This window comes from Opisthorchis viverrini (assembly GCF_000715545.1).
Source record: "Opisthorchis viverrini unplaced genomic scaffold opera_v5_52, whole genome shotgun sequence".
In the NCBI taxonomy this organism is placed as follows: domain Eukaryota; kingdom Metazoa; phylum Platyhelminthes; class Trematoda; order Opisthorchiida; family Opisthorchiidae; genus Opisthorchis; species Opisthorchis viverrini.
The window spans coordinates 767,863-795,613 of NW_008751708.1; the positions used below are offsets into that span (position 1 = coordinate 767,863).

Genomic DNA, 27,751 nt, shown 5'->3' on the forward strand with positions numbered 1-27,751 from the left:
CCCGTATCGGTCCTGGTTGTTTTATCTGAACCAACACCGGAAGACTGCTTGCTTACTGCATGTAAGGGGATTGCGAATTCACTTGACAGTGAACTGTTTTTGCTTGATAAGGTTGTTGTACGAAAAGCCGGCCAGTATACTGACTCGAATTTTATGGACAGATTAAAACTGTTCCCTAAATTTATTCACCACTTCTGCTTTCTGCCAGGAGAATCAAGGTTGTTCAGTGAGTAATTCCCACACCGTGGATAAGGCTGCCAAGCAGTATCCACCAATCACCCTACGTCTTCTCGTCCCCACTATTCACTGCGGATCACTGATTGGGAAGGGAGGAAAACGAATTAAATTCCTTCGGCAGGTAAGTCGATAATTTTACCGGTGTCATTATGAGACCTGTCTGAATTTTGTCTGCTCAAACCAACACTAATCTCTAAGTGTGTTCTCGTAATCCATTTTTGTGTGCCACACTAACTACTTCCAGCTGCTCTGTGGGTCAGACGAAGGCCCAAGGTAGAGTACCTCAAACAGGACCCGTTCCTTCGACCTGAACAATCCAGCGGTATAATTCGCCCATGGACCTGTCCGTTCACTAGCCCTTAATTCCTCCCATTCTTCAGCTAATCCGTTGTGGTCAAACCATCTGCCAGCCATCTTATGGTAATTCTGCCCAATAAAATGAACCAAAATAGTTTACTATTAAACTAAGAACATATGATCTCCATTGCAAATTACGATATCTGTACCCTCCTGGATGACAGACATCTCTTACTGACATTTTGCTTGCGCTTCCTGTTGCCGTCTGCTGTGCCCCCGAAACAAGCATATGAAATCCCACTTCTCTCTGCACCTCAAGTTGCCTTGGACGAGTTCAAGTATCTAGCATTTCATCCTTCAGGTATCTAGTGATTCCGTTGCAATGGCTTGTGGTATATATTGTGTGGGAGGTGTACTCGGCCCCAGGGTTGGAAGCGTTTTATTGGACTGAATCTTAGTAACCAATCTCCGTTGCGCTGTACAGCTGTCTGGTCAAATTAAGACGCGCAGTTCAATACGCTAGAAGGATTCCATATATCGTATTCACGCATACTCAGACAGACGCATTTCTCAAGCTGAAGAAGTTCGGTTTCGGTCAGAAAGAATAGCTGATGTTACCTTCCTGGTGGGTGATATAAACGCCCAGGTTGGACAAATAAGCCCAGAAGAAGCATATTTGGACGGTAGATTCGGAGTCGATGTTAAGTTAACAGATGGTGGGGAGCAGCTTCTCCAGTTGTGTGTTGAAGATCTCCTGTTCCTGATCAGTGCGAACTTTCAGGCAGTCTTACTGAGTAACTTGAAAGCCACCAACTTCAAGCCAGTTATGGACTAATTTGGGTCATGTAGCTGTCAGTTACTGATAGGTGGCCTCACTTAGAGCTTTTGGGTAGGAAACCATTAGACCATCCGATGTACACATCAAATCAAGTTACAAGATGCAAAATATGTTAAACTTCATTTGCTGGTAGTGCCTAGGCCAAGGCGAGGTTCGGGGGTCACGATCACTATAGGACCGTCCGAAGTCCACATCAACCAGCTCTAACCCGTACTACCAATGATAATCAGTACAACGTCATGTTAAGAATAGCTTTATTAAGCTTTGAAGAGTCTTTTAGCTGTGCAGAATACGACAGTGGGAATCGAACGAAGACACAATAATGTTGAATGCGAAGTAGTGAGATTTTGATCACCTAAATGTCAACAATCATGGAGACGAATTCCGGATCTTGTAGATGGATGAGAAGTGTGCATTTGCTTTGCGGGGGCGCTTATGTATCAGAGGAATAGACTATGGGAAATATTTTCAAACTCTCCTTCAGTTTAATGCGCCATCATCCATCATCACAATTGCCATATCGTGGTTATCATGCAGGCCATATCGATGGAGTTGAACCGCTTGCGGTTACTTGTGCATAACGGGATTCCCTGGGTTTCGTCCTACTCAAGTACACTCGAATCTGTCAAGTATGCGTTTCAAATGGAGTTGGTTTTGCATTCCGCAATCCAGTTAGAGGGCCTTATACTGTAACGTCACTTCCAAATACCGAAGAATACAAAATTTCAATGAGAAGAGGTCTCCGAACATGCTCCCAAATTTTCGTCGTCTTTGGGTACTTTCAGGAATCTGTGCAGCATTCTTTCATCCGTCATCACTAATCCCTGTAAATCAGCTTTCCCAATTACTACTGTCATTCCCTAGAGGCGCCTCATCTACCTTTTACTTTTAAACATAAAATGGACTAGACGGGTTAACAACCACAAAATCTCAAGTTTTTCGTCATACGTTGGTAGCATCTGGTAGTATAACCGCTGTTCTCACGATGACACCTTCGGGCATACGAGAGGCTGGTGGACTCGAACAAGATACCCGAGCAGAAAGTAGAATTGTGGGTTTTAAAAATATCATTTTTGTAGACGGTGTATGGAAGCTTTCTTCTAATGAATGCCATATTTGCCATATTTCTAAGATTTTTCCTGCGTGGACGCAAGTCTCAAGTGGTCAGATAAAACTAATTACAGTGAATTTACGTTTTTGCTTCAGTCTACCGGAGCCGCCATACAAGTTGCTAGTGGGAGTCTACCCAACTCTTCCGACAGGACCATCACCATAACCGGGTCCGCGCGTGCAGTGGCACTCTGTGTGCATCACGTGTGTTTGAAGACACTTCGTGTAAGTCGCACTAGTGGTCATTAAACCCATGTCTCAATAAGATTTTTGGTTAACGCACAAGCATGATGGGTAGGAAACCATATTTTGACCTTAACTCCTGTCCTCTCTGATATAACTTCGGGGTTCAACAAGCGTGACGTAATACATTTTTCTTGGTCATGGGTGATCTGGCTGTGAAATTCATCCTACAGTGTAGACGTGAATCACTTTAAAACATCTGAATGCTTTGGTTTGCTGCTTCATTCTTTTTAGCGGTTATCAGAAGTGGGTATCTCGTGAACCCAGATGGGGATTCAAACCCACAACCTACCGGACAACGTCTGAAAAATATTTTGTGGTCAAGAGTCGTTCGTCAACCGTGTGGTTGATTGTCATCCAGGCAGTATATGGGGTGACGCATTCTACAACCACGGAGCCTTGTATAACTTAACCTTGTGACTACTTCTCGTGACTGATGACCTCCTAAATGATGGCACGTCTGACTCAGTAACTGATTCCCCTTCTGAACCTCACTCATATTTTGCAAGCGGCTGGCTGGTTGTAGATTTCAAGCTTCCACGGGTTTCTTGAGATGCATACTGCTGCTGATAACGAGTAGGGGTGGAAGAGATGTTCACTGGACCTCAAGTTTTCACTATAGCTTGGTTCCGAGCAGAAAGATGAAATCCTGACCTTTCAGTCCAATGATTTGTATGCTTTTCAGACGTGTGGGACGTTTTCAGATGATATTTAGCTCATCTACATTGACAATTCTTTAAACCAAATGGGGTACCAAAACAAAATAGGAACACAAAAGCCCTTCTTTAAGCTGATTGCAAGGGATACATTTATTCAGGTGGGTAAATATTTATTGATGTCAAAAATCAACTGAAGTAGCGACAACCACTTTCCTTGAAAGAAGTGATGTGGCAGTCGAAATCCGTCTCGACCTCAGGTCATACACTGGGGCTTTCATGGCTTAGGTCCAAGTGTGGACTTAGATATAGACCTGAATCCACCGCTCACTCTACACTTATTGGTAGAAAATGTCCACTAAACCAGACAAGTAACCCCCAAGTAGGGAAAATCACCGAGAGAAACAGAATGGCACCAAGTGGGGCAACCATTCCTAGGTGTTTTGTGGATATCTTGACATTCCCTGACGTGGTTAAGCGCCAATACATGAGAAATCGATTATTCTCTATTGCGATCTCAACCACTTGAGAGATTCAGCTAAGTAACTGACATTCGCTCTTTCGGGTGACCTGCTGCGTCTGTTGTTAGTTGCAGAACATAATACGGTATAACAGTATCAGCGATTGATGGTAGTGAAATCGATGTTTTCCATCTCATGAATCACAAATCAATGAGTAGCTCAGAGAAAGGATAATTTCACTGGTTGTAAATCATTCGCGGAGCCGTTCAATACGCGGTAACTTGATTTGGTTTCCGGTAATGAAGGATAAGTGGCGCCCGTCCTGTCTCCGTGAGAGTTAATTACACCGCTGATCAGCCGAACGTGGCCAAACGGTAGTGTTCAACCACTGACCTCAAGGTTGTGGGTTCGGAACTCTCTGAAATTTGTAAGATGCGTACTGCTGATGATTCCCAGAAAGAATGAAACAATTGTACATTTGTCGCTTTTTCACTATAGATTGGCAAAAGCTACAGGATGGAACCTCTATTGAGTAATCCATTTCACTTCTTATCTTTGCTATCGTTTCCCGGGGAGCTGAACAAGTCATGGACCGGTGAGGCTAGGTATTCGTATTCACATGCTTGAAATGCAACCGTCTTTTCAACCTGAAGAGCACCGTCTTTTCGAAGTTGCGGAATTCTATTCTCCCCAGAGAATGCAGAGAATAAGCTGAGGAATTAGGTCCGGCTAATAAATGCAGAAGCACGTAGGCATGAGAACGCAGATATCGGGTCTCTGTTGAACTACTAATCGGCACAGCAACTTATGCTGACTTGTCAGCCCGACGAAGACAAGGTGCATCGGTTCTAAATATGAACGGTTTTCGTCCGGTGGTCCACCCACCCATCCACTCATCTGTTGTCACAATATAACATTGCGTCAGCACGTACTATAGAGTTGTAATGACTGAGCGTACAGTGATTCTAAGTAACACCTGGGAGATTGGGGGGTGACTTGGATGATCCCACTTTCTTCACAATTTGGATAAGTCCCGCTTTATAAGAATCTTCAGCTTGAAAAAAATCTTGTGGTATTCACTTTGGTTGCCCGTGTCATCGAAAATTCATTTAAATCGAACATGGAGTGCTCTGCATTCGAGGAGCCACTCAGACAGTATCCTGTCCAAATTCGGGTAGCGTGGAAGTATCCCAGCCATCGCATTTTTCCGAGTTCCACGGCGAAGACGCATTGTTTCACGTATAACTCAGGAAAAAAAGGAACAGCTCCCGCTCAACTAGTTGGCAGTTGTGTGTGTCATCGATCTTGTTTTGCGCATCGGAAATTTGGGACTTAAATATTCGACGTATCGATTTGAGACATAAGTCGCAACTGTCTTTATGGATGGGCTTGAGTTACAGAAACCCAAGTCAAACGATCAAGCGGATCCCCGAGCAGAACATTTTCATATTTGCCCTGCATGTCACAAGAATACCCAGTCCGTTGGACGCATCCAAACTGCTCAATGACGATGGTTTTTTACGCACTGTGTTGCAGCATGGTACTGGAGATGGCTTGTAACTGCAACAGAAAAGTCAATGACATTAATCGGAGTACACTATGCTTCTGGTTTTTGGAAAAAGTGTTACTCTATTCATTTTTTTTAGAATGACGACTTAAGTGCGTGAATGTCCAGCAGAGTGAAACTAGGGGTATACTGTGGATATCAACTCGCTTGATATATCAACAGCTATCAATATTCCTTTAATGATTAGTCGCCAATGTGATAAATTAATCACGGCGATCCACTGGCCTGCCTCCACAGCCCGTTGTGTAGTTCAAAGCCTCGCTTGTGTTGGCGTAATTTAATCTGCTTTCTTAGTTAGGCGAGAGGCGACGGGCCGTTGAACCCAGTCAATTAATGCTCCACTATCCTATTATGAGAAGCTTGATCAAGTTCGAATGTCCATATGGAATACGGTACAGTTAGATCAGTTCTCAGTCCAATCAAATTTCCGTATCAGGAGTTGAATAACTGGTTGCTTGTGTAGAGGACTGACTAATATCAGCTGTTCCTTCTGTTGACCTATCAGGAAGTACGCTCAGAAAACCTCATTTTGTATCTGGATGGCTGGGTCTGAGTTCGAGTCTTTTTTAATAGCTTAAAGAAGTTGACAGGACAGTGTGCGTCTTTCTTTTGGGTCCTTAGAGTCCTTTCAGATTATTTTGTCCTGGTACAGTCCGAAACGCACAGCTAAAATACAGGACTGGCACATTTGTCTGACGTGTCAACTAAATGGCCAAAGTCAAGTGGTTCTACATAGTTTTCAAACTTATAGGTTCGGCTTTGACATGCGCCTACATAATAACCAGAGTAGGTAAGTTGCAAATGGCAGAGACATGGGTCAAATTTCGTTAGTTGCAAAGTAGCTGGAGGTCCCATTTTGGCACAGCTATTACACTTTAGTGAAACGACACCATCCGCGATGTCATAAATCTAAGCACAAAATTCAATCTAGTGTCATTCTGTCAAGGGTCTAGTGGGATGAGAGTGTCACTTGAAGCCATCCTTCCTAGAAGAAAGAGCATTACAATTTTAGCGACTTCGGGTCAGTGCAGTTATATTGTTCTGCTTAATTGAGACAGGTGCAGCGTATGAGAATGCATAAGTATTGTCTAGATGTTTTTTCAAAAAATCTATACTGTTTGATGAGGTCATCACTAATCTTTTTAAACGCAAATAAAGTTAATTTCTGTGCTTCAGTTGCGCTCCAAACACATCAGCGTTCAATATCGACCACAAAGTGCTAACAAACCTCAGCAACTCGGTTTGATTACGCAGAACCAAGTCCCTCTATTCACCTCAGGATACTGGAAGACCCCACACCCAGTTGAAATTTTGCTCAATTCTTTACTCCTACCGTCACTCACTTCTACAAACTTCCGAGCTCAACCATTAAACGGAACAGTTTGCCCAACTAACTTACTACCGTCGACATCCTCTGGAAGCCAACTGACTCAGAACGAACATGTGAGTTTTTCCACTGAAAGGCAATACCTAGTTGCTGCATATACACAATGTTTCCCAGCAGGTTTCTCCCCAAAAGAGGCGAATGGGAACTTCGGAAAGTGGAATGATTAACTTTGATGACGCTTGAATTACCACTGGGTCCAGTTCGCTCAGGAAGCAATATGATGTCTTCCTCGTAAACGTCTTCCGACGTATAATTATTATTGTGTTTGCACTTTACCCAGTACTTACGACATAGATGTAAGCCAAGTGTCGTGCTGTTGGTCAGTATTTGACTAAAGGGACCATGACCGTTCCCGAAATACACTTATTCGCACATAATTTCGGTTTTAACGGGAGACTTAATCGAATCCATGTGGGTTCTTGGGACGGATTTTTATATGTGGACAGCGGGACTCCGCGACGGCCACTGCGAGTGAGACGGCTAGAAGCGAATGCTACAAAGGTCGAGGGACAGGTTTTGTGGAAGGTTTTTGAATCCAATGTTTGCTTGTGAATCAGATTGCATCTGATGAAGCCTCTACTGGAATTTTTCTCATTCTGGAGAGAATCCGGTAAAGCTAGTTGAATATTCCCACTTTAATCAGGGAACATAAGTTTTGAGGCGCGTCTTATAGGGTAAAACGACAAAATAGAAAATCAGGTTAAAATACAGTACACTTTTGCTCTACTGTAGATGTAAAACGATGGAACTACCTACTCAGTTGCCGGCATATTTGACCAGTGTTAGTGGTTTCATAGTCTTTTGTCGGCAAAATTGTGCTCACATATCTGAATGGCGGTTGCTCTGGCTGTTTCGAGGATCTGTTGGCGAGTAATCTTCAACCTATTTTTTTCGGTCGGATGGCTCGTCCGGGCCTACTCGGTGGTTTGTATCTGTCAGGTGACTGGTGAAAGCGCTTGTCACACGCTCCACTATTCCAGTTTTTCGGTAAATCGATCAGTGCTCCCTGAATCTCCGAGATAAACATTGTCTTTTTCGACACAAATGGTCTGCAAAACATTTGCAAGCATATGAACATATACAAACATAGAAGGGTCAGCACTATGTCCTTGAAATTCGCTCTGAGCAGTTGGCCACTCAAGAAGTGTCACGTCGAAGGTTCCCTTTAGGCAGGCGTTGTAGTTCGTGCAGGGAAAGGATCCGTAAATGTCCCACAAGAGAGTCCGGCACATAAGCCAAAAGTGTTGGCGTCAGTGAGACTTGGTTATTGTACCGTAACACTGCGCTAAGCCCCATCCACCACTGAACAAAGTAACTCCACACGAGGCGGAAGTCATCCGGACTTGGCGAATTCATCCATATGTGAAGGATATACGACTTCCAGTAAGATCAAGTTCAGCCATTAATATCCGCATTTACCCTGAACATTGTCACTTCTACGACGAAAAAAATTGGTTGTTCGAGAAGCGTATAGAAATAGTCGCTTGTTCTATTGAATCTCCCTAGGGCAAGGAAACATCTGCTGAAACTTCTTCATCCAGCCGGCATCATTGCAGGTGTGTGTACTATGTATGCTGCCATGATTCTGGCTAATAAGTGTGCTGCTGAATAGCCTAACTGTCAGCTATTGAAGAGAGAACCAAAACCGGCCCGCGTATATGACTAGGAAATGTATCATGTGAGCGAGACATGACAACCAATGATGGATATGAGGCAATCGGATCTGCGTATGGCTGGCGCGGTATAGATAGAAGGTGAACAGAAGGATACACACACACAAAGTTCACAAGAGGAATACGCCCAGCGGAATATTACACTGGAACATACATAAGGAGGCATAGAAAACCAATTTTTTACTTTTCCCTAAGAACCTTCGTTATGCTTAATGTTTCACCCGGCATTGCTGGCAGTGACAGAATAATATGTGTTATAATATACTGCTACAATTCACGTCACTCTCTTGCATCAACCCATCAGATTATAGCCTTATGTACACGTCACAAACCTGCTATGCACGACCTTGTGCATAACATTTTCTACTTAAGTTGGCCCCACCCGGCAGGTCATGAATAGCCAAAACCCCTTTCGGTTGGTCCATTAAGAAGCCAAATCCCGATGGCAGAATTCAGAAGCTAGCTGACTGCCTGATCTTTTGAAAATGACCCACGGAAGTCTGGATTAAGGGTTAACGACTGATTAATGACGCGTGAATGTAAGTTAATTATGAAATCTGGTGGTGTCTGATACAACAGAACGATGAAGTGAGAAAGCCTGTTCGAGTACCCGCATATAATTGATCCTCCTAGATTAGCATGACTGGAGATACTTTCCGATTCTAATGTACTCCAGACGGTTTATGGTTGTTTCCCTTCAATATGCTGACGGCAAAACGGTCAGCCACGTTAGACTTATTCACTGATCAGAGCAACCTCTGTCATTCATTAGTGAGACTTATTGACAACGAACACTACCATCTGCGAATATACGCAGCCAAGGGAGTTGTGAACAGAACCCTACGCCTGTAAAACGTGCACTTCAAATTCACGTCGGATATCCGTTATCAGCGCAGCACCACGTGGAAACGCAATTGCAATCAATTAAGTCACTCCGCGCATTGAACATTTATTAAGCGCCCAGCAATGTTATGAACATGATAGGTACAAAGCATTACGGACAATTCCGTTAAGACATCTGCAGCTATACCACAATCACTGACCCCGTAGCGTGGTCCATAGGACATTGCCGAGAGTACTGGACAACAACCGTCACCCACAGGTCAAGCGCACTGGCTTCGCACGGACCCCAATCGAATGCCATGTAGAACCGTTAGTAACAATGTACTTGTACCCTACTTTGTGCGTTGAGCACGATCATGTTTGGGTGAATTTGACCGGTATGTGGTGGATAGCTAGCTTCAGACGAAATCGAATGCACCATGCACACAGACCAAAAGTGGTTCTTATACTACGAGAATGTGGTCAGGAGCCTCATCAAATAACATTTTCCAAACTCACTACAGACTATTGTTTCACACCCTTTTTTCACCATAATCTAATCATCAGAATTTTACTGTTTCTGAACAGTTCATCCACGGATACTATCCATTCAGCCCACCCTCCATGTCGAGTGCGCAAGATAGCATTCTACGGACAGCAAGCCTTCATGAAAGTACAATGGCTTTACCCAGTAAGTTCAATTCACAGCGGACGTGTTTGTGGCGATTACCATCCTCGGTGCGCTGCTGCAAAATATTTCAAACATTATTGCGAAAGATTGCACTGTCTATTGTCACTGAATAATCAACCCATGTAAATCACGAGAGACAGTGCACATTTTGGTAGATGAATATTAATGAATTTCGCTAACTTAACTTGCTATTAAACAGTACCTACTATTCGAAGTGTATGACAACTGGTTTCGCAATGACAACCAAGCAACTAAGAAGGTATTCTCACAATAAACATTTTGCCTCATAGCACTTTTGTCTCAATAAATCGTTGCTTTCCATATATATATAATATATATATAATATATATAATATATATATATATATAACGTCTTTATTGGTGTAAATATTTCCAAGTGAGAGTGGTAGGCTATTCGAGACACCCGACGAGAATCTCTCTAGGACTTCTGGTCCATAATTCAAGTTCGTAATATTGTTTACTGGATTACCAGATTCAAAATAAATTCGAGTGCATCAGAATCGGAGTAAGAGTCCGGATAGTGTTGGTAGTGTGAAATTTGGGATTTTTGTGAAGATTTCGTCCTGTAAGTGAAGCCGATCTATGCTGAAAAGCCGAGAAGCACTGTACAGCTGTTTCATCCTTAGTGGGAATCATCGGCAGTGCGCAACTCACGAAACTCCGAAGAGCCTCGAACCCGCGACCTCCCGCCTAGTAGTTTGAACATCTAACCGTTCGGCCACGAGTGACTGATCAGCAGTGGGATTAACTCGCACTTAGACAGGATATAGCGCCACTCATCCTTCAATCACGGGATTCATATCACGCGGTCACACGTATTGACACAAAAATCCCAAATCTCCTCACACTACCAACAATATATAAGCAGCTCAGTGGAAGAATAAACTTCACCTGATGAGTGAAACTTCTATCTGAGAAGCTGTTGCTCGAGGAGCCAGTCAACAGGTGTGACCGCGTGATGTGAATCCCGTGATTGAAGGATGAGTGGCGCTATATCCCGTCTAAGTGCGAGGTACTCACACTGCTGATCAGTCACTCGTGGCCGAACGGTTAGATGTTCAAACTACTAGGCGGGAGGTCGCGGGTTCGAGGCTCTTCGGAGTTTCGTGAGTTGCGCACTGCCGATGATTCCCACTAAGGATAAAACAGCTATACAGTGCTTCTCGGCTTTTCAGCATACATTGGCTTCACTTACAGGACGAAATCTCCACAAAAAGCCCGGGTAGTGTCCACCGAAACTACTTCTGAGCAGGTGCGGGCTTGTTGCTTTTCAATTTTGGATAGTACGACCTCGAGATAGACACATTTGATGGTTTGAGCACGACTCAAACTATCTGGATTACTTTGGTGCTCAAAAGGTACATGGGGCAGAACTTTTTGAGCATACATTTTCACGGAGGCCCCACAAGTATAATTTCCAGTAAAAGGATTATCAACAAGTCAGTTCTTCTAAAAGAAACAGCAAGACGGAGCTTATTTTACTAACTGAACACCTGGAAGTGTTCCAGTCTTAGCTTGGCTGCTAAATTTCGAATGATTCTTTTTGGTTTAACATCGTTTCACTGAATTTTAGGCTATAAGTGTTTTGAAGCCGGAGACAGTCAAAATGCAAAGGAATTTTTAACGCCTCTCAGACTGGTCATATCCAGTGATGCAGATCAGTTGAAAACGCAAGTCATCCGCTCCCAGGTTCAGACTAACAGCTTGTTCTCTGAAGCATCTACAGCGGTCTGTCAATCTCTCCTCTCTGCCGCACAAACCGGCCTGACTCCAAACAACCACGACCAGACAGCGACGACGCAAAAACTACTGAACACATCGGTGCTTCAAGCTTCGAACCAGCCAACCTTTCCAACCTGCCCGAAAGCTCCTGTTCGTCTGACGCAATCTGTCACGCAACACAAGACGGAAATGTACATACCGAATGACCTGGTCGGTTGTATTATTGGTCGTGGTGGCAACAAAATAAATGAGATCCGTCAGGTATGTTATTGCGTTGCGCCGTCTCCTCTCCCTTACTTTCAAACTTCTATACGGTTTCCTGTATATAACGGCTTTAGTCCATAACAAGTAGCCTAAATCTCAGGTGATTTACCACATGTCTCGCTGGTAATTTGTTATGCAGAATTGTCTCGTATTGAAAGAAAATGAACGGTTGCTTCCATTGCCCTTGAGTAAAACAAATATAATAAAAGCCTTTAGGACAAAGAAGAACATTCGCTCTTTGTGAATGCTCACTCCAGTGGGTCCGAGTTTGGCTGCCCCGTTTTATTCCTGATGAAATGTGATTGCTGCCATTTGCACTTGGGATCCAAATCCCTCTCGAACATTACTGTGTCGTGAGTGCTCAAAAAAGCAAATTCCTTCATCCGTTTTAACCTAAGAGTTACTTGGTTTTCTTACGGAATCGTTTGTCTAATAGGTACCTGGTCTTCAATTCCCTGTGGCAATATAAAGCATTTCTGCTTTGGTGATGTGCAAGCTAAAAGTTTGCAGTTTACAACATTTATATGTATGTTTCACTTCAGACATCACAGGCAAACATCAAAATTTCGAGTGGAGAAGAAAATCTTTGTGAACGTCGAATTACTATTACGGGAAGCTTTCCTGCAGTACAAAAAGCACAAACGATGATCAACAACAGGTGAGTCACGAGAACTGCTACTTAAGCTTCCCTTTCTCAGCCGCTGATTTTGAACCATTAGTTTTTATAGTGTAACGGGAACAAACGAGTGAGCTTCACTTACTCATCTAAACCGCCAGCACGTCAGGCAGTTTCCATTAATAAAATAGCCACACCTCGAGTAGTGTCTTCTACGGTAGTGTGATACCTAGCTCCGCTTTATGCATAGCTTATGCACACTATCATGGCAATTATTAGAGTCGGGATGCATTGTTTGAGAACAGTTATATTTCCACCTAGATGATTCGAGAAGTCTAAATGGTTGCTTTTCTGAATGGTTTATATCGCCCTTGGGAGGTTGGACTGTAGGTCGACAGAAACAGTGGAAAGGTTCACTCCAAGTGAATAAAGTCGGCGTCGAAAGGGGATGGATCCGCTCTTATTGTTGTTTTTAATTACTCAGAACGCACGTTTTGTTTTTTGGATGCTCGTAAAACTTCCCATGCCATACTGTCCAGATAGTCGTTATTACATTATCATGTCAAATACCGCTTACTGTGATCCATCTGTGGATTGGATTGTGAATTGAACATATATACGGGACAGAGGAAATCGACCGATTGAATCAACGAACCAGTTTCGTGGAGTTTTGTTCGGTGACGATTGTTCATGCCAATGCGCATCAGCGGCACATTGGCTTATTCAAATTCATCGGCTGATTTTTCACTGGTTACCTCTCAGCGGCCTCATAATTTTAAGCTGTTCGTCAAACCTGTCTCGTTTACGGTAATCACCCAAAGCGTAAGACTCTCATTGAGGGATGGAGTACAACACATCCTCTTACATCATTTTTTTAAGAAAGTTGGTATTTCGTTTTATCTGCTCCGATTTCATTACCCATGAACCGAAAACTATGTGAACCACTGTTGTATAAGTGCCTTCGGAAGGTGAAGAATGTTTCGAGATTGGGTCCTTGTTTAATTTTAATGTCACATCTTTGACTGCATCATTTTTGCATTCGGATATCGTCTAATTATGTTTTTTAACGGCACTGGTGGTGCCGTTAGTTTCAAATACCTAACGGAAGTCAATACGCGTCCCAAGACAACCTGAATTGATACAGAACGAGGACGACAAGTAAAATTTGCTTACGTGATTGATGGAAATGTTCGACTTGTAAAGTTTTTCGAATGGATACTGTCATATTTGCACCATGTCCACCGACAAACCTACAGCAATATTCTGTACGAAAATCTGACGGAATTAACAATACTAAGAAGCATGTCTCAAGAAATTTCCCACCTGCTTTTTTGACTTTTAGCTGTCGTAATATCGATCGATTTCGTCCGTGTCGTACTCAAACCCACAAAATGATTTAGAGTATTTGTTTTCATTAACATGCTAAGTCCGCAGATCTTTCATTCAGGTTAGCACATAACAGGATTTCCATCCTACCAGCCAGTACCTTGTGGTTATGGAATCGGTGTATTCAGTTTTAGTTTCAACTCCACTGCCTTCGAAACAAGTGTGTTTTAAATCTCTAAGTTTCCGGCATGGTAACGGAGAAATGAATTAGATTTTGCTATTTGCTCGAGACATCGCTAAAAACGTATTTTTCAGGATAACGTTTTCCTTGCACTCTCACTTTTCCGGGCCACAATATCAGAAGTGTGATTTTTACTGATCCACAGCTGTTTGGCAATCAATCACATTGAGGAAAAATGTTTTTATTCGAATACCTCGTCATTTAGGAACGGGACAGATTGGATTCCGGATTTAATTTTTAATAAACCTCACCTACTTTCTGATCAGACAATTTAAGAATGCTGGTGTTCTTTTCTGGCAAAACTTTCTACTGAGAACAGCGCCTTCTTGAGCGAATTGCGGGATAATCGGAAGGACCGTGTCTCTATAGAAGGACTTTCAAACTATAATGATGCGAATGTAAGCTTTGCAACTGCCTACAGGAAAATTGACGTGTTGTTTCTGATAGGCTGGTTGTGTGCTATGAACGTGCTGTACTGGAAAGATGCATGCACAACATGCTGTCGAGCCGACTAGAGTAGTTAATCTTGCTGATCCGCAAACTTAGTTTGGCAAGATAACTAGCCGATTAATTTTCTTGAAACACTTCTGTACCGGTCGATAGTTCATCACAACGTCGCTGGAGAAAATTGTACACTGTGTACTTGTGGATATGTTGGCTATTCGGTAACCAACACTGATATACAGTACGTACCACCGCTCTAAAGTGCTAAGGTTGGGTTAATGTGCGGAGGTGTCGTGTGTTTGATGGTGTCCTTATCTTCACAACTGGTATTTTCGATCAAGTGACAGGTTTAATTTGAAGTTCTTTTTCATACTGTTTCCAGTGACACCTTCGATTTGCCGTTTTTGATTTCTAGTTTTGGGAGTAATTTCATTCAAATCTTATTTCAGTTTGTCAGGATATACAAGTGAGTATCGATGAAGAAATAAAGGCACGGTAGATTTTGAAATCTGACGAATAAAGTGGATATTGACGTAGCTCACAAGCCTTATCAAGCTGGAGAAGCACTGAACCAGTCAGGACCGTGCCTGATAGCAATAAATCACACTACTTATCTAACTGGCCGTCAACGGCGGCTTAGTAGTATAAGAACGTTTTTCGGAAAGATACGGTCATATATTCCGAAAATTCGAAATAGACAGCTTCGTCTCAATAGTTCCAAAAAGGGACAGAACGTTTCGTGTGGCACAGTTTTTCGGGACACATCTTTTCCATCATATTAGTGTTTTTTCAAAATCTTTGAATAGGTATGCGTTGTATGTAGCTTAATTACTGATGAAGGGCAGATAGCTTTCCCCACTGAGCGGTATATCTACTTTGGCGAACTGAATCGGATTTCGTCGTTATTTTCATTCATAAAGTATCCTTACTCGGGAGGTAAGCTTCATTGTGTCTTTCGGCATGCACCTTTTGTTTCGCATGAATACTTTCATAGCCCCTTGTTTCGTTTTACAGCGTCGAATTGCACAAACATCTCCTTGCGTTGAACACGGCCATGAATTCCGTTTACGTGAATCCTTCTGATGAACAGAAGTATACAAGCCAGGCTTCTAAGTTGATAAACCAGCACAGTCTGTACACCACCGTGCTAGATGCTGAACCACAGGATACAGCCACTGACGTATCTGATGAGCTTAGTATGGAAAGCTATATTCGTAACTTGTCCACCGGAAACTCAAAAACATGGCAAACACGCCCAGTTTTTGACGCTATCACTCCTCCTATTGCGTGTCCGAGAACAAAAGAGATTCGCTCTGCACCAACACGAATGGAGAACATTTCAAGACAGGGAAAATCTGGACCGGGGAGCTCCCCTTATATTCTTAGAGCATCTCAGATTTTCGGTATGCCTCAAACACCAGTCACTGCAGCACCCTCTCTGCCTGCAGCCGATCTGGGACGTGGCAATCAAGCGCCCAAAAACGACTGCGAATTAAACACACCGACTCGCAAACACATACTAGGTTTGATTGGTCAGCTGCCTCAAGTGCATCAGCATAAATGGTTAACTGCTTTTGGATTGGAAAACGAGATAACTGGAGTAAGGGCAGCATCCAGAGTTACTAACGCACAACAAGTGTAGAGGAAGTATTGAAGCAGGTCTTCGAATAAAAAGTTTAGCTTTGAGTTATCGTTTGACATCCCCGTTTTCATTCCTTGCTTTCATGCTCCTGAATGCCGGAAATCCCCTGTTGTCGACATTTATACCTATTTTTCGCGCATTTGGTCTAACTGTGTGTTGGTAAACCTTTTTTCGCTATATTCCGATGCAGCATGCAACGGTGCCGAACAAATTCTCATTCCACACTAGTTTATCTTTTGCATTTCGTTTCCCCTCAGTTTGCTTTCTCATACCTACCCATCGATTGCTTCCCCTGACATGTCCTACAACTTTTTTTGACAATCTCATGTGACTAATATACCCTTTGTAATACTTTAACCAGTTGATTGCACCCAGCGTGCAACCCACACTCATTATGGAGAAATTCTCTCAGGAAATGCAGGACGGATCTACCCAGTGAAGAAGACGGGTGGAAAATCAACTGTACTCACTTGAATAGTCTTAATAAAGACAACCTTTTTTTATGTGCTGTACTGTTTTCTGTGGTTGACATCAAACGGATGAGGGTCGAAAGAAGTGTACTCCTCTTGCACCCAGGCACCCGCGAAATTTTGAATGCCCTAAATTAACAGGAAGGTTAATATATTCCACATAACATATCAACTGTTTTTCACACGTTTGAAGGCAGTGCAGAAAGCAAAAGCGGGAAAACTCAAGCACACCACACAGTCCAAGAAAAGTCCATCATTACATTCAGCAGTTCCATTGAGATTTTCAAAATTTGGGAGGGGTTGAACGTCCACTTGTAACACTTCTACGCAGCTCTGAGGTTCTTCACCATTGCCTCAATTAGTTAAGGCGCTATGCCAGCTGATCTCAACAAATCCACAACTTCGGAAGTGCACCGGAACAGCAGTAGACCACCAGTACCCCCACCACATTCCGCAACAGGGGTGTTCTGATCATGCATGAACCACAGGTGTTCGAGCCAAGTGAAGTTAGTCTATGCACAGATGAGATCAGTGGAAGTCTGAGGATGAATTTCAACGGAATCGTTTACGCCATGTAAGTTTGAAGCAAGTGCTCAAACAGGGGCCCGATTCTCGAATCAGCGCTGAGCACGGTTGAGTTACAGGTCCACTGCTGGTCATCCTGATCTGAAAACGTGCAATTCGCCTCACCTCTCACGTCCATCCGTATATAGTAAGCAGGTCAAAGGGAACATGAGCACACGTGGACATGGGTGTTGGGAAGGACGATTAGCAGTTTTAGTGAGTAGTGGCTTCTGACTGTGTGAAGGGTTGAATTGAGGTAGTGGTACGTGGTTGAAGGAGTTGTCTGGTCTGAACAGTCCTGCTCATGCGCTGGCCTGAGTATTCAGGTAAGTCCACACCTAGGGAGATGAACTGAGATCGAATTTCGTTCTTGTTATGGCGCATTTTTGGCCATGCCGGACATCAGATATAGTGATCGAGCTTTTTGCCACTACGTCATCAACACGTGCTAATGCACCTGGAAAGGCCCGTATTTGCCGCGAATTTGCCCGGTTTTTATCTTGGGTCTCTCCTGCCATGAATCGACAGCAAACAACGGAAGGAAAACCACTTTTGTATTTTCCGAATTCGACTCCTACCCTTTGTAATCCGACGTTCCATGAAATATACATCGACCAACTTTTCAGCGCCGATGACATTTGCCCCCGATGCATACCGTTCGGAACGGTTCCCTCCAGAAACTGCTGGATCGTCAGCAAAATAGTCAGGCAATCAGAAATTAGCTCTTCATCAATAAATCGTCTGTGTAGTTGGCACAAATAATCTTCCACTTCTATATAGGCTTGTGCTTCCACAAAATCCTCCGCATCATATTCGGTGACAAAACGTCATTGTCCGTTATCGTGTTCCTTACTGTTTCAATGGCTAGGTGCTTTGTTTCGAGTGCTGATGCATCGGTTCGTCAATGGTATGCAGACGCGATCTAAACTTTTACGCTCTCACTGCGCATCAATAAGCTATTTGACGCAGTGTGGACATTGGTAAACCGGATGCGCAGGTAAACCGAACAGGACTAAGCGACGATGGGATCAATAGACTGATCTGTGATCGCCAAAGCACCGAGCGGTGGATATTGAGCTACGGCAGGTAGACATTGCGTTTCTGCAAGAAAGCGGCTGGTCGACGCAAGGACCCACAATCAGGACATGGTCTCGTCGCTATGCCCTGGGTGTCTGAACCTCAAATCGCATTCACGACTGATTGGAAATGGTGTAGGAATCACTTTCAACTGAATCTGGTCCGACGGCAGCACGAATCACCAGCGCATCCGTGAAGCCTATGGTTAGTTTTTTGTATAAAAAAAGGATGCGCGCAACCAAGACGCTGCAATACACTTACCGCTGATGAACCCAAACGCCAACAGATAACTCGGTGCTAAAAGCGGTTGGCAAGACCGTTCGGAATAGAAAACGTGCAGCACAAACTGTCTCCTTCAGTCACTGACCAGGAAACCCACTCAACAAACTTGTGCTACAAGGCATTTTGAGCACTCTGTCACAGCTCTGAAAGCACAAGCCGCCAACGTAACGAGAACGGAGCCATCATATTAAGACTCTACTCGTATGTGAAGCATCGGTCGTCAGTGATTAATACTCGAGACAGGGGGGACCGAGATCTTAGCCATTATCCATCGCGCAAACTGAATACAGACCAACTTCAGCTATCATGCCGAATCGATCTTGTCGTAAATACAATAAACGGAGCTCACTTGAGTGGTATGGAAACTTGAATGTTCTAAGTGGAACACGAGGAGCAAAGGTTGAAAAGGAGCCGTTTCAGAGTCAGCTGCCAAAAACCAATGCATGCATAGATTGACCGCAGTTAGATGAGATTCAGGCCATGTTGTTGGAGGTATAGCTCAGCTTAGAAACAGACTAACAGACAAACTGCCCAGCAAAGTAACTTGACTAAACATAAACAGCTCACTTGTAAGCCCGCTGTTGTTAGGTAGATATGACATGACTTATTCTATCAACAACCGAACAAAACCGTCATTCAACAGGCACATTGACTAACTGCAAAGAACGCCTAGTTTCTTCGGGAAAACAAGATTCCACGTATCTCATCTTCCAAGTCGGATGGTGTGTGATATTATTTTAGCTCTTCCTAAAACGCTTCTTTCAAACGACTGTTTCCTGAAGTACAAACAGCGTATGAAACAGAATGCTAGCATTAGCTTAATCTTAGTGATGTACACATTCAGAATGCCCTCCAGTATTCTGCCAGCTCAAAAGCATGTCCAGCGACCATTCCTCCCAGTCGAAACTGTTGAAGTTATCTTGATCTATTAAGACAGGTATTCTGGTTCGAAAATCTTGTAGGAAATAGTCCACGGAACCTGATTTTAGCTAGGTAAAAGACCTGGTCCTGTCAATCCAATGTGTACACTTCGGGTCTTGCGTGCTAGAGTCCCATCCCCTCAAAAACAAAGAACATCGATTCGATCGGTTATTGAATTAAGTGGCGCTTTAGCGAGCCCTTATATGCTATGGCCGATGTTAATGGCAACTGGACAGTAACAATGGTACCCTCTGAGCATATTATCAAAAAGAGTTTTCAACGATCTTTTGAGTAGTGTCCTTTATGAAAACCCTGTATTATATTTTAAAGGTTTGGCATACATATGAAGTGATGTTTTAAGTCTTTGGCACACATACCATACGTGTTCAGTCATATAAACAGTTTTCAACAACGGTTTGAAACATTCGGCAGCCATTCCAAGACCTGCAACCCCTCATTTTGTTGGATGAGTTGCCCGGTTCGATCTCCTTAAAGCCACTCTTGGTATGACTGTTGAATTAGTCCCTCATATGTGACTTCAATGCATTCCATTTTGTCGTCATCATCATCTTGGACAGTACGACATCAGTGTTCAACACTGATGCTTTGCTGTCGTACAACCATGATTTATTTGAAAGCCCTATTGTGAAAAAAAGAATAAAGTGGACAGGAAGGGACATTGTGCTGGCCTGAGGTGCCTACACTTCCAGACACTCGTTTGGGTAATCTGAATAAATTAGTCATATCTTGCAGCGTCACCAACCAGGCGCAGTGAGGATGACGCGGTCCCCGTCCTGGAAGGCGAGTATCACCGACAGCAACCAAACGTTTCGTAGTCTTTCACACCCACCTGCCAGGTCAAGGGTTGGACACATCTCTGCTTCCACCACCCTGAATTGGGCACCAAAGACAGTACTCCTTGGCAAACGATAGTTCGGTATACGCGATAAATGGCCCAACCGACGCAGCTTGTGATGCTGGACACCTACTTCGATTGAAGTTTACACACAGGAGTTGAAGTTGCACAAGCGAACATTTACTAATTAACTGCCTCGTTACGGATCACCGACGCCAATCCACACGAGCTATGGTTCTGAGTCATCGGTTGTCGATGCCCTGAAGGCGTCTCAGTTCCGCTGCTCGAACAAACCAAGCCTCCCCGCCATACAACGAAATAGCCACTACTTTAACCCAATACACAGGCCCTCGAGATTCAGGGATATATCGCTTTTACACCATTGGTGTCTCGAATCAGTAGGCGCGACCCGAGCCTTGCAGATTCATACATCGATCCTATCTGTCACACTACAATCAGAACTAATACTTCCAAGATACGTAAAACGCTGCACAACTTCGACTGCCTCCCCCTGGATCGTAAGTGGCATGTTCAGTGACTGCATGTCCACGGGCACGGCCTTACACTTTGTGGGTGCAAAGTGCATACCAAAGGACGGGATGACCTTGATCAGTTCATCTAAAAACACCTGCGCCTTCTTCACACCTTTGAAAATGGTCAAGCGTGTTATGGAGAATAAACCTATCAATGAGTCGAAGGCGGCTTGAAAATCCAGGAATACCAAAATTTTTTATCGTCTATACGTATGGCGTTGTTCGAACACCTACTGAGTGTGAAGAGTTAATCAACGTAAACCCTATCGGGCCAGAACCCCGCTTGCTGCTCTCCAGTCAGTGTTTCACGAACCAACCTTCAGTCAGGTTGAGGGCACGTGAATGGCCCCCTAAATTTACTAGAGTAGAAGACCGAATTTCGGTCTCTGGAACTAATTCTCCGAGGTGCGAGCGGAATTGAAATATTATCGTCAACAATAGCCGGTCTGCTGACGCCCTATGAACGCAGCCGCACATCTGCTGGTTGCAGCTTTGACTCAAGTGCGTTCTTCTTTTGACAATTAAATTAATCGAGTCAGTAAATGGTACTGAACAAATAATATGCAGGCTGTTCCTTTTGGTGCATTCGATCTAACCTCGGTTCGGCAACAAAAGAGGTTTATTGCTTGTTGCCTCGACCCAAACGATCAGCATAAATTTTTAAGCGTACCTCTTTCTCAGTCATTCATTATCAATTGAGTTCATCATCTCATGTAATTTTCTTCAATGTGAGCACGTATCCGACCAGTGTTGTCTAACTCGCGTCCTTATCAAACTCAGCGACAAGTCACAGGGGTAATGTGGATAGCTTGGTCGTTGAATGTCACAGGGGTAATGTGGATAGCTTGGTCGCAACGCCCTCAACCCAGTTAGCTAGTTCATCTACTTTTGTGCTGTTCAGAAAACCGGGAGGTCAGCCCCAGTCCCACAATCTCTAATCCAGTAATCAACTCTGTGTCATTTCATGTACCTCAATGTTCTCCCATTACTCCTCATCTTCGTCGTATTTTAGCGGAATGCTAGCTATACGAGCCATTGGGAGCCACCTGACGAACCTCCTGCCTGAACTAGTTGGTTCGGGGTTGTCTCAGTGTGGCCTTTATGTTGGTTAGGGATACGAAGCATTTTTAATGAAGTGGTTCGCTTGACACCATAACGACGACTGAAAATCGGTGAGATATCCTGTTTTGCAGGTGGTTACGAGCAATCATAATGGTTCCATGCTGCGTCCAGTTTGCCGACTAGCCTAAGTTTTTCAGCATAAGTTGATGGCCTTGAGACAGTTCAGTTAGCAGAAAGGGAGATTTACTGTTATCGGACCCATCCATCTTCATTTACACATCACGCCGGCCAGCTGAATTTTCGCCGAAGCGAAGGGTTCGTTGATCGAATCCCTATTTCCACTGACCGAAACATGGCGTGAAATGGTGTAGAACACTTGTGGTGCGAATATGAACAGAGTAGCCATACTACGGGAACCGGATGTGACAGTGGGGTTGGTGAGGTTGGCGGTGGTCTATGTTGCTTCGCGGTGCATTTCAGAGGACGAGAGTACATTGAAACGAATTTACATGAGCAATGGCTCATGCTCGGGAATGAAACTGATGGCACTGGACAATATAATTTGTGGTCGGAATGACTCACACTGGTACCCAAAAGTAAGGCCTTAAAAGTACTGTAAGTGATGAACTTCAGTGACCGAACAAATGATGCAACCGCTGCACTGTTTTGTTATCTTCGTGCTGTGGTTGCAAGACAGCAGGGCAAACTTGAATTTCTCATAAACTCACACAACATATATGTATGCGACAGTTTGGCACGAACGGATGACCGACGATCCAGTATTAAGGGCAAAACCCTGAACTACACACAAAACTGCTGGCCAGGACAGGCATTCATACTCATTATGGCGTTTGAATTGAGTGATTTAGTTGGAGTTTCCTGGAACGTATGAACACACACAATTTACGTGAATAAATGTGGTCATCGTTTTTGAAACCAGGTGTCGTTCGTTCGATTTCTTGAGTTTCCACAACCTCGTTAACTTGAGGAAGGGCTTAATAGATTTACCCAATTTGTAACACTTTGTGAGTTGGCTTCGAGAATCGCGCGGCAAAGCCTACACTAGCATTTCCGGAAAGTAACCGATCACCTATCCCACAGGTCAGTGTGTAAATGAGCGTGGATGGATTATCTAATACAGGAGAAATCGACACAACCTCAGATATTTCCCTTACAAACTTGGGATCAAAAAAAGATTTGCTATCTCGTTTTGTTCCAACATACGCGCAAAAGAAATCGGTAAGTGAAAGCTGTGTCAGTCAGTTCTCTCGCAACAGTTCCCCTTTCCAAACTCTTCGTTCGGCCAACATTCAAGCACATTTGTTTGGATGATTCAGTTGTTTCATCTATTGGACATTCGAACATGTTGTCTCCTCATTAGTTAATTCCACACTTCACACAAGTAAGGAAATTTAATGGTTCGACATGCATTCTTGCTACGATTTGTGTATGCGATTCAACGTGACACTGGACGAACGATTCACAACTAGGACAATTTCACCCAATAATCGGACAAGTGCACTTACGGCGACTCGAGTTGGAATCAGCAATTAGTTTTAAACGTTACAAGAGGTGCTCCGCTGTGATTTGGTACACCGCATGTTGTGAAATGAAATTAGCTGGTATTCATAAAAAGGAATAGAAGCTCGTGTACTTCCATAATTGCGTAATTTCGAAAACCTCGTGATGGTACAATAAACATGAACTAGTTCGGGGTTTATTAAAGGAATCCGATTTGCTGAGTGTCAGTCCGCCTTTTATTTATCATGCTTCGGGTTTTTCCCCCAAAGCAAAGATTAAATTACAAAGTGGTAACGCTTCAAATTGCTGGATAGATAAACCAAATAGGAAATGACTGTCAGTCACACCTATTCACTACTGCAACAGACGTCTCTTTGTTCCTAGCTGTGCATACGTCAAGTGATACGGTACCCCCTGGAGAAAACATCTTCGGAAAGTGTCCTAAACGGGGTCGACTCATGAGGACCTTTCATGAAAAGGGAAAATAAAATATCACTTCTATTCAACTGAACTAAACAGTCCCTCTGTGTGCGATGGAATGTTTTACTTTGTATGGAGCAGAAGTATGCTCGACACGTTCGCATAGCCGTGAGATACTCGTGCAACGCGATGAAACGTGGACAAATTATTAAGGCCATTGTGATCGAGTACCAGTTGACTGAACTGTGTAAGGAATCAAGGGACAAGGAAACTTACTATGACGTATTCTAAGGTAGCATCGAATACGACCGTAATTATTCAGTTCCTCCATTCCACATCAAATTTACCTTCAGCATCGGCTCAACTAAGGTGTATTTCAACACATTACGTTGTGTTGGCAGCCCGTACTAATTTACCGGTAAGGACGGATTTCGTCCAGCAGAGCTCGTAGATGCATTGCAACGAAGTATCATCAGTGATCATTGCACTAACCGCTTAACGCGAGTCGATCGGTAAACTGGAGTCAACTGCAGGACTTTTGAATGCAGTGACTCTAATCAGGTGGTAAATTGGCTGTTTGAGGTCCTGGGAGCTGTGAGACCGATCGGCTTCTTCGAGAGCAAACTGGTGTTCAGATTGTATCTGTATTGCCAGAGTCCAGGGTTTCAAATGTCTTTCGGTGGTCCCAGGCTTGGGACAGTAAATATGGAAAACCACTACAGGAACCAGTACCTTTGAAAACCCCAAACCCATTTCCACTGAGATAGCTACTCAAAGTTGATTGATTCTCCAGAAAAATTAAAGAATTTCAAAGATTACAGGTGATGCCGATCTGTTGTTGTGCCTCGCAGAGGTGACCATGTGGATTGAGGACGAAATCTCATCAGAGTTAGAGGGAAACCTTGAAACAACAGCAGAGACATGTTTAAAAAACATATATGCAGTATACGTTACACTATATGACAGCCGATAAACTCAACCGAAAGCCACTGAATATTTTTATCAGGTGTAACATCCTTTCTGTGCCTAGATGCCATCCAACCCTAAGGAAGCACGAGGGCTGGGATACTGCCAGGTTGCCCAAACCTAGACAAGGAAAGTCGAGAGGCAGAGGTCGGGTTCGAACCACGGACCTTCCGGTCAGTAAATTCGCGCTCTAACAACTGAGCCATCTCGCCCCTTTTTTATCAGGGTAACATCTGGAAGCCTTAACAATTTCCTCTGCAATTCTTCCACAACCTGAGATACTGATGTTGGATGCGATACATTACTCCTGGAGAAAGCAAAAAAACACCACTGCCCACAGTGGCGACTACCCGGAGGAGGTGCTACCGTACAAGGTTTTCCTTGACAATTCAAACAAGGTATCATGTCCAGTTAGCTCCGAAAACGAAAGATCAAGACTCTCGCAAAAATGCTCCCCAATGAATTCTAATTACCCTAGTCTAAGTTCATGCACTGAACTCTAATGTGCCCTAGTGCAATTTCGGAAAAACACCAAATCGGTCATAATGAAGAGGTAGTCGTACCATGGAGGGACAAACAACGACACTTGCGAGTGCCATATTGGACAGGGAGTTGTTAACGGGATCGTTAGCAGATAAAATGAGTACTGTAGTCTATCTATGAAGAGGGTATTTAGGGGTGTTGTTGGTTTTGTAGTAATGTGTGCGCAACGTTAGCGATGACCCAAACTCCGACAACGCCCTCAGTCCTGCATTATGTTGAAAGCGGACCTAATTCTGGAGGTTACTAGAGAGGGGGACTAGATTAACCTAGAAAACAACTAAGAGATAAAAAGTACGTAAGTAGCCGATCACTGGTAGTCTGAACACCAAGGTTGCCCAAACCTGGTTTGCACAGGCAGTGACTAAGGCAACTGTGAAAAGCTAACTTGCGCCCGGAGCTAACAGAAACCACAGTTGGTATTCATGAAAGGTTTCAACCGTTCAATCTCCGGTGCTAGTACGTTTCAATGACCTTGATTGTGTCTATTCCTGAGAGTGGCTCGTGCTCTGAATATCGAATATACAGCTTCATTTCTTTCAGAATAGGAATTTTTTAATCAATATTCCAAAAATGCTGCTTAACGAGCAAAAATAAATAATGACACACCAAAATGGACAAATCTACTTCCTCTCTGCCCGGAGTGGTAATAAAAGTGTAGTGAACGGAAACGGTAAATGCCCTCTGATATTCTACTCACGTCTCGAGGAAAATCTGTTTACATTCGGTTGATAGCAAGTTCCAGAGGGAACTCATAATCCTCACCATAAAAAACCGGGAAAACAAGTCACCACAAAATATGGAAGAAAGATCCCGGTAGTATCCTGACTTTCACTGAGAGCAATTTCTTCTAAGTACTTGAGCGTAAGACATGCCCATAGTCGATGGTGGGGGAAGCCCTGTCTTCTTTTCAGGCTTTTTGGGCACACGAATACCCTCACGGACATGAACAGTTCCCTTGAAATCACGTTGCAGCGAGTTGGTCAGACAGGCTCGATGGTCGCTGGTCCGTCCGGGCAATCGGGCTTCGCCGCGTTTCGCCAAAACCATCACGTGACGGCTAGGTTCCGGATCGAATGTGTAACACTCCATGCCGTAGAATTCAGCCAGCTCTCGAATGAAACGCCGACGTTTCTTATTCATTGGAGGGAAATGGTGGTTGAGCACACGTACAGGCGGGGCTCCCTGTTTTTCCGTAGGTTTCCACAGCTACAACAGGAGCGAAAAGGAAAAGAGGATCAAGCATAGTGACAGATACCAATGTATGAAATGAGAACGGATACATCCGGTTCCATCTCGCAATTGTTGCAGGTGAATAAGGTCAGCATGTGCACGCGATGCCGTGTTTTGGCAACTGTGAAAATGGATCAACATGTTTTTGCTTTGCTGTAGATCCGTGGTGTTGAGATGCCACATAATTAGATGTCTCTTCAGCTGAGCAGCGTCTAACCTGAAGCCCACTGAGCACGTTTGTTCAAGAGTGTATTCGAGTATTTTCCCCCAAATTTCATTATTATTGGATCCCTGTTAGCAGAGACAGACCTGTCCGAAGTAATATATTAAGCTGATTACAAGGATCCAATGACGACAAAGTTTGGTGGCAAAAATACTCGAATATACCTCTTGTGTTGGCTACGTCTTTTGGTCCGCTCGTAAAAGGCGTCATTAATTTCGAAATTACAGAACATGAAGTATTGTAGGGCGGTGTACGAATACGGAGTATGGGCCTTCGCGGTGAGATTTGTTCCACATAATATACGAGACTCTGTGACGAGCAACTGTTGAGTGTATTACTGCATTTACACGTCACACGAAATGCATTAGTTTCAGCTGGTCACCACCAGTCGATAACAACTGTAAACAAAAAACCATCCAACATCCCAAAGAAAGAAACAAGGCATCGTACCGAAAACACGGCTTTGATTTAAATAGTCAAGTTCCCGTTCCCGAAAAGAAGTCATACAATTCAAGCTGATCATGACACCCAGAGGGCGCTAAAACTTGACACTATTGCAGAGAAGCATCTTGTGTACTCAGTCACACATACCTAGCCCAATTTGCTAAATGGACCAAAGGCCAGTTAGAGGTTACGCGTTTGATTCCGGTGACTTGCCCCCAAAGGCTGTTCGTTGAGGCTGTTGAGCGACAAAAAATGCTCCCTGTGCCTTCTCAGTTGCTTCCACAATACCCAAACCTTCTGATAGTATTCGTGCTACATTCATTACTGACATAAATGACCAGGATATATATATATATATATATATATATATATATATATATAT

General features: G+C 43.6%; 2 protein-coding genes across 2 annotated transcripts in view; one reads left to right on the plus strand and one right to left on the minus strand.

Annotated features, from left to right (window-relative positions):
- Positions 1–208: 208 nt before the first annotated feature.
- Positions 209–16,758, plus strand: T265_13283 (hypothetical protein; the record flags this gene model as incomplete). Its single annotated transcript, XM_009168124.1, has 9 exons — positions 209–358; positions 896–961; positions 1,058–1,357; positions 2,579–2,707; positions 6,586–6,852; positions 9,880–9,982; positions 11,576–11,985; positions 12,531–12,646; positions 15,630–16,758. Coding segments are annotated over 9 exons (2,169 nt in total), but the record flags the coding sequence as incomplete, so codon positions are not given.
- A 9,300-nt stretch (positions 16,759–26,058) lies between these two features.
- Positions 26,059–27,751, minus strand: part of T265_03575 (hypothetical protein) — a gene marked incomplete at both ends in the record, with an annotated part of 25,180 nt that continues 23,487 nt past the window's right edge. Inside the window, one exon of the mRNA XM_009168094.1 lies at positions 26,059–26,678. Coding sequence (XP_009166358.1) covers positions 26,301–26,678 — 378 coding nt within the window. The remainder of the gene's footprint in view (positions 26,679–27,751) is intronic.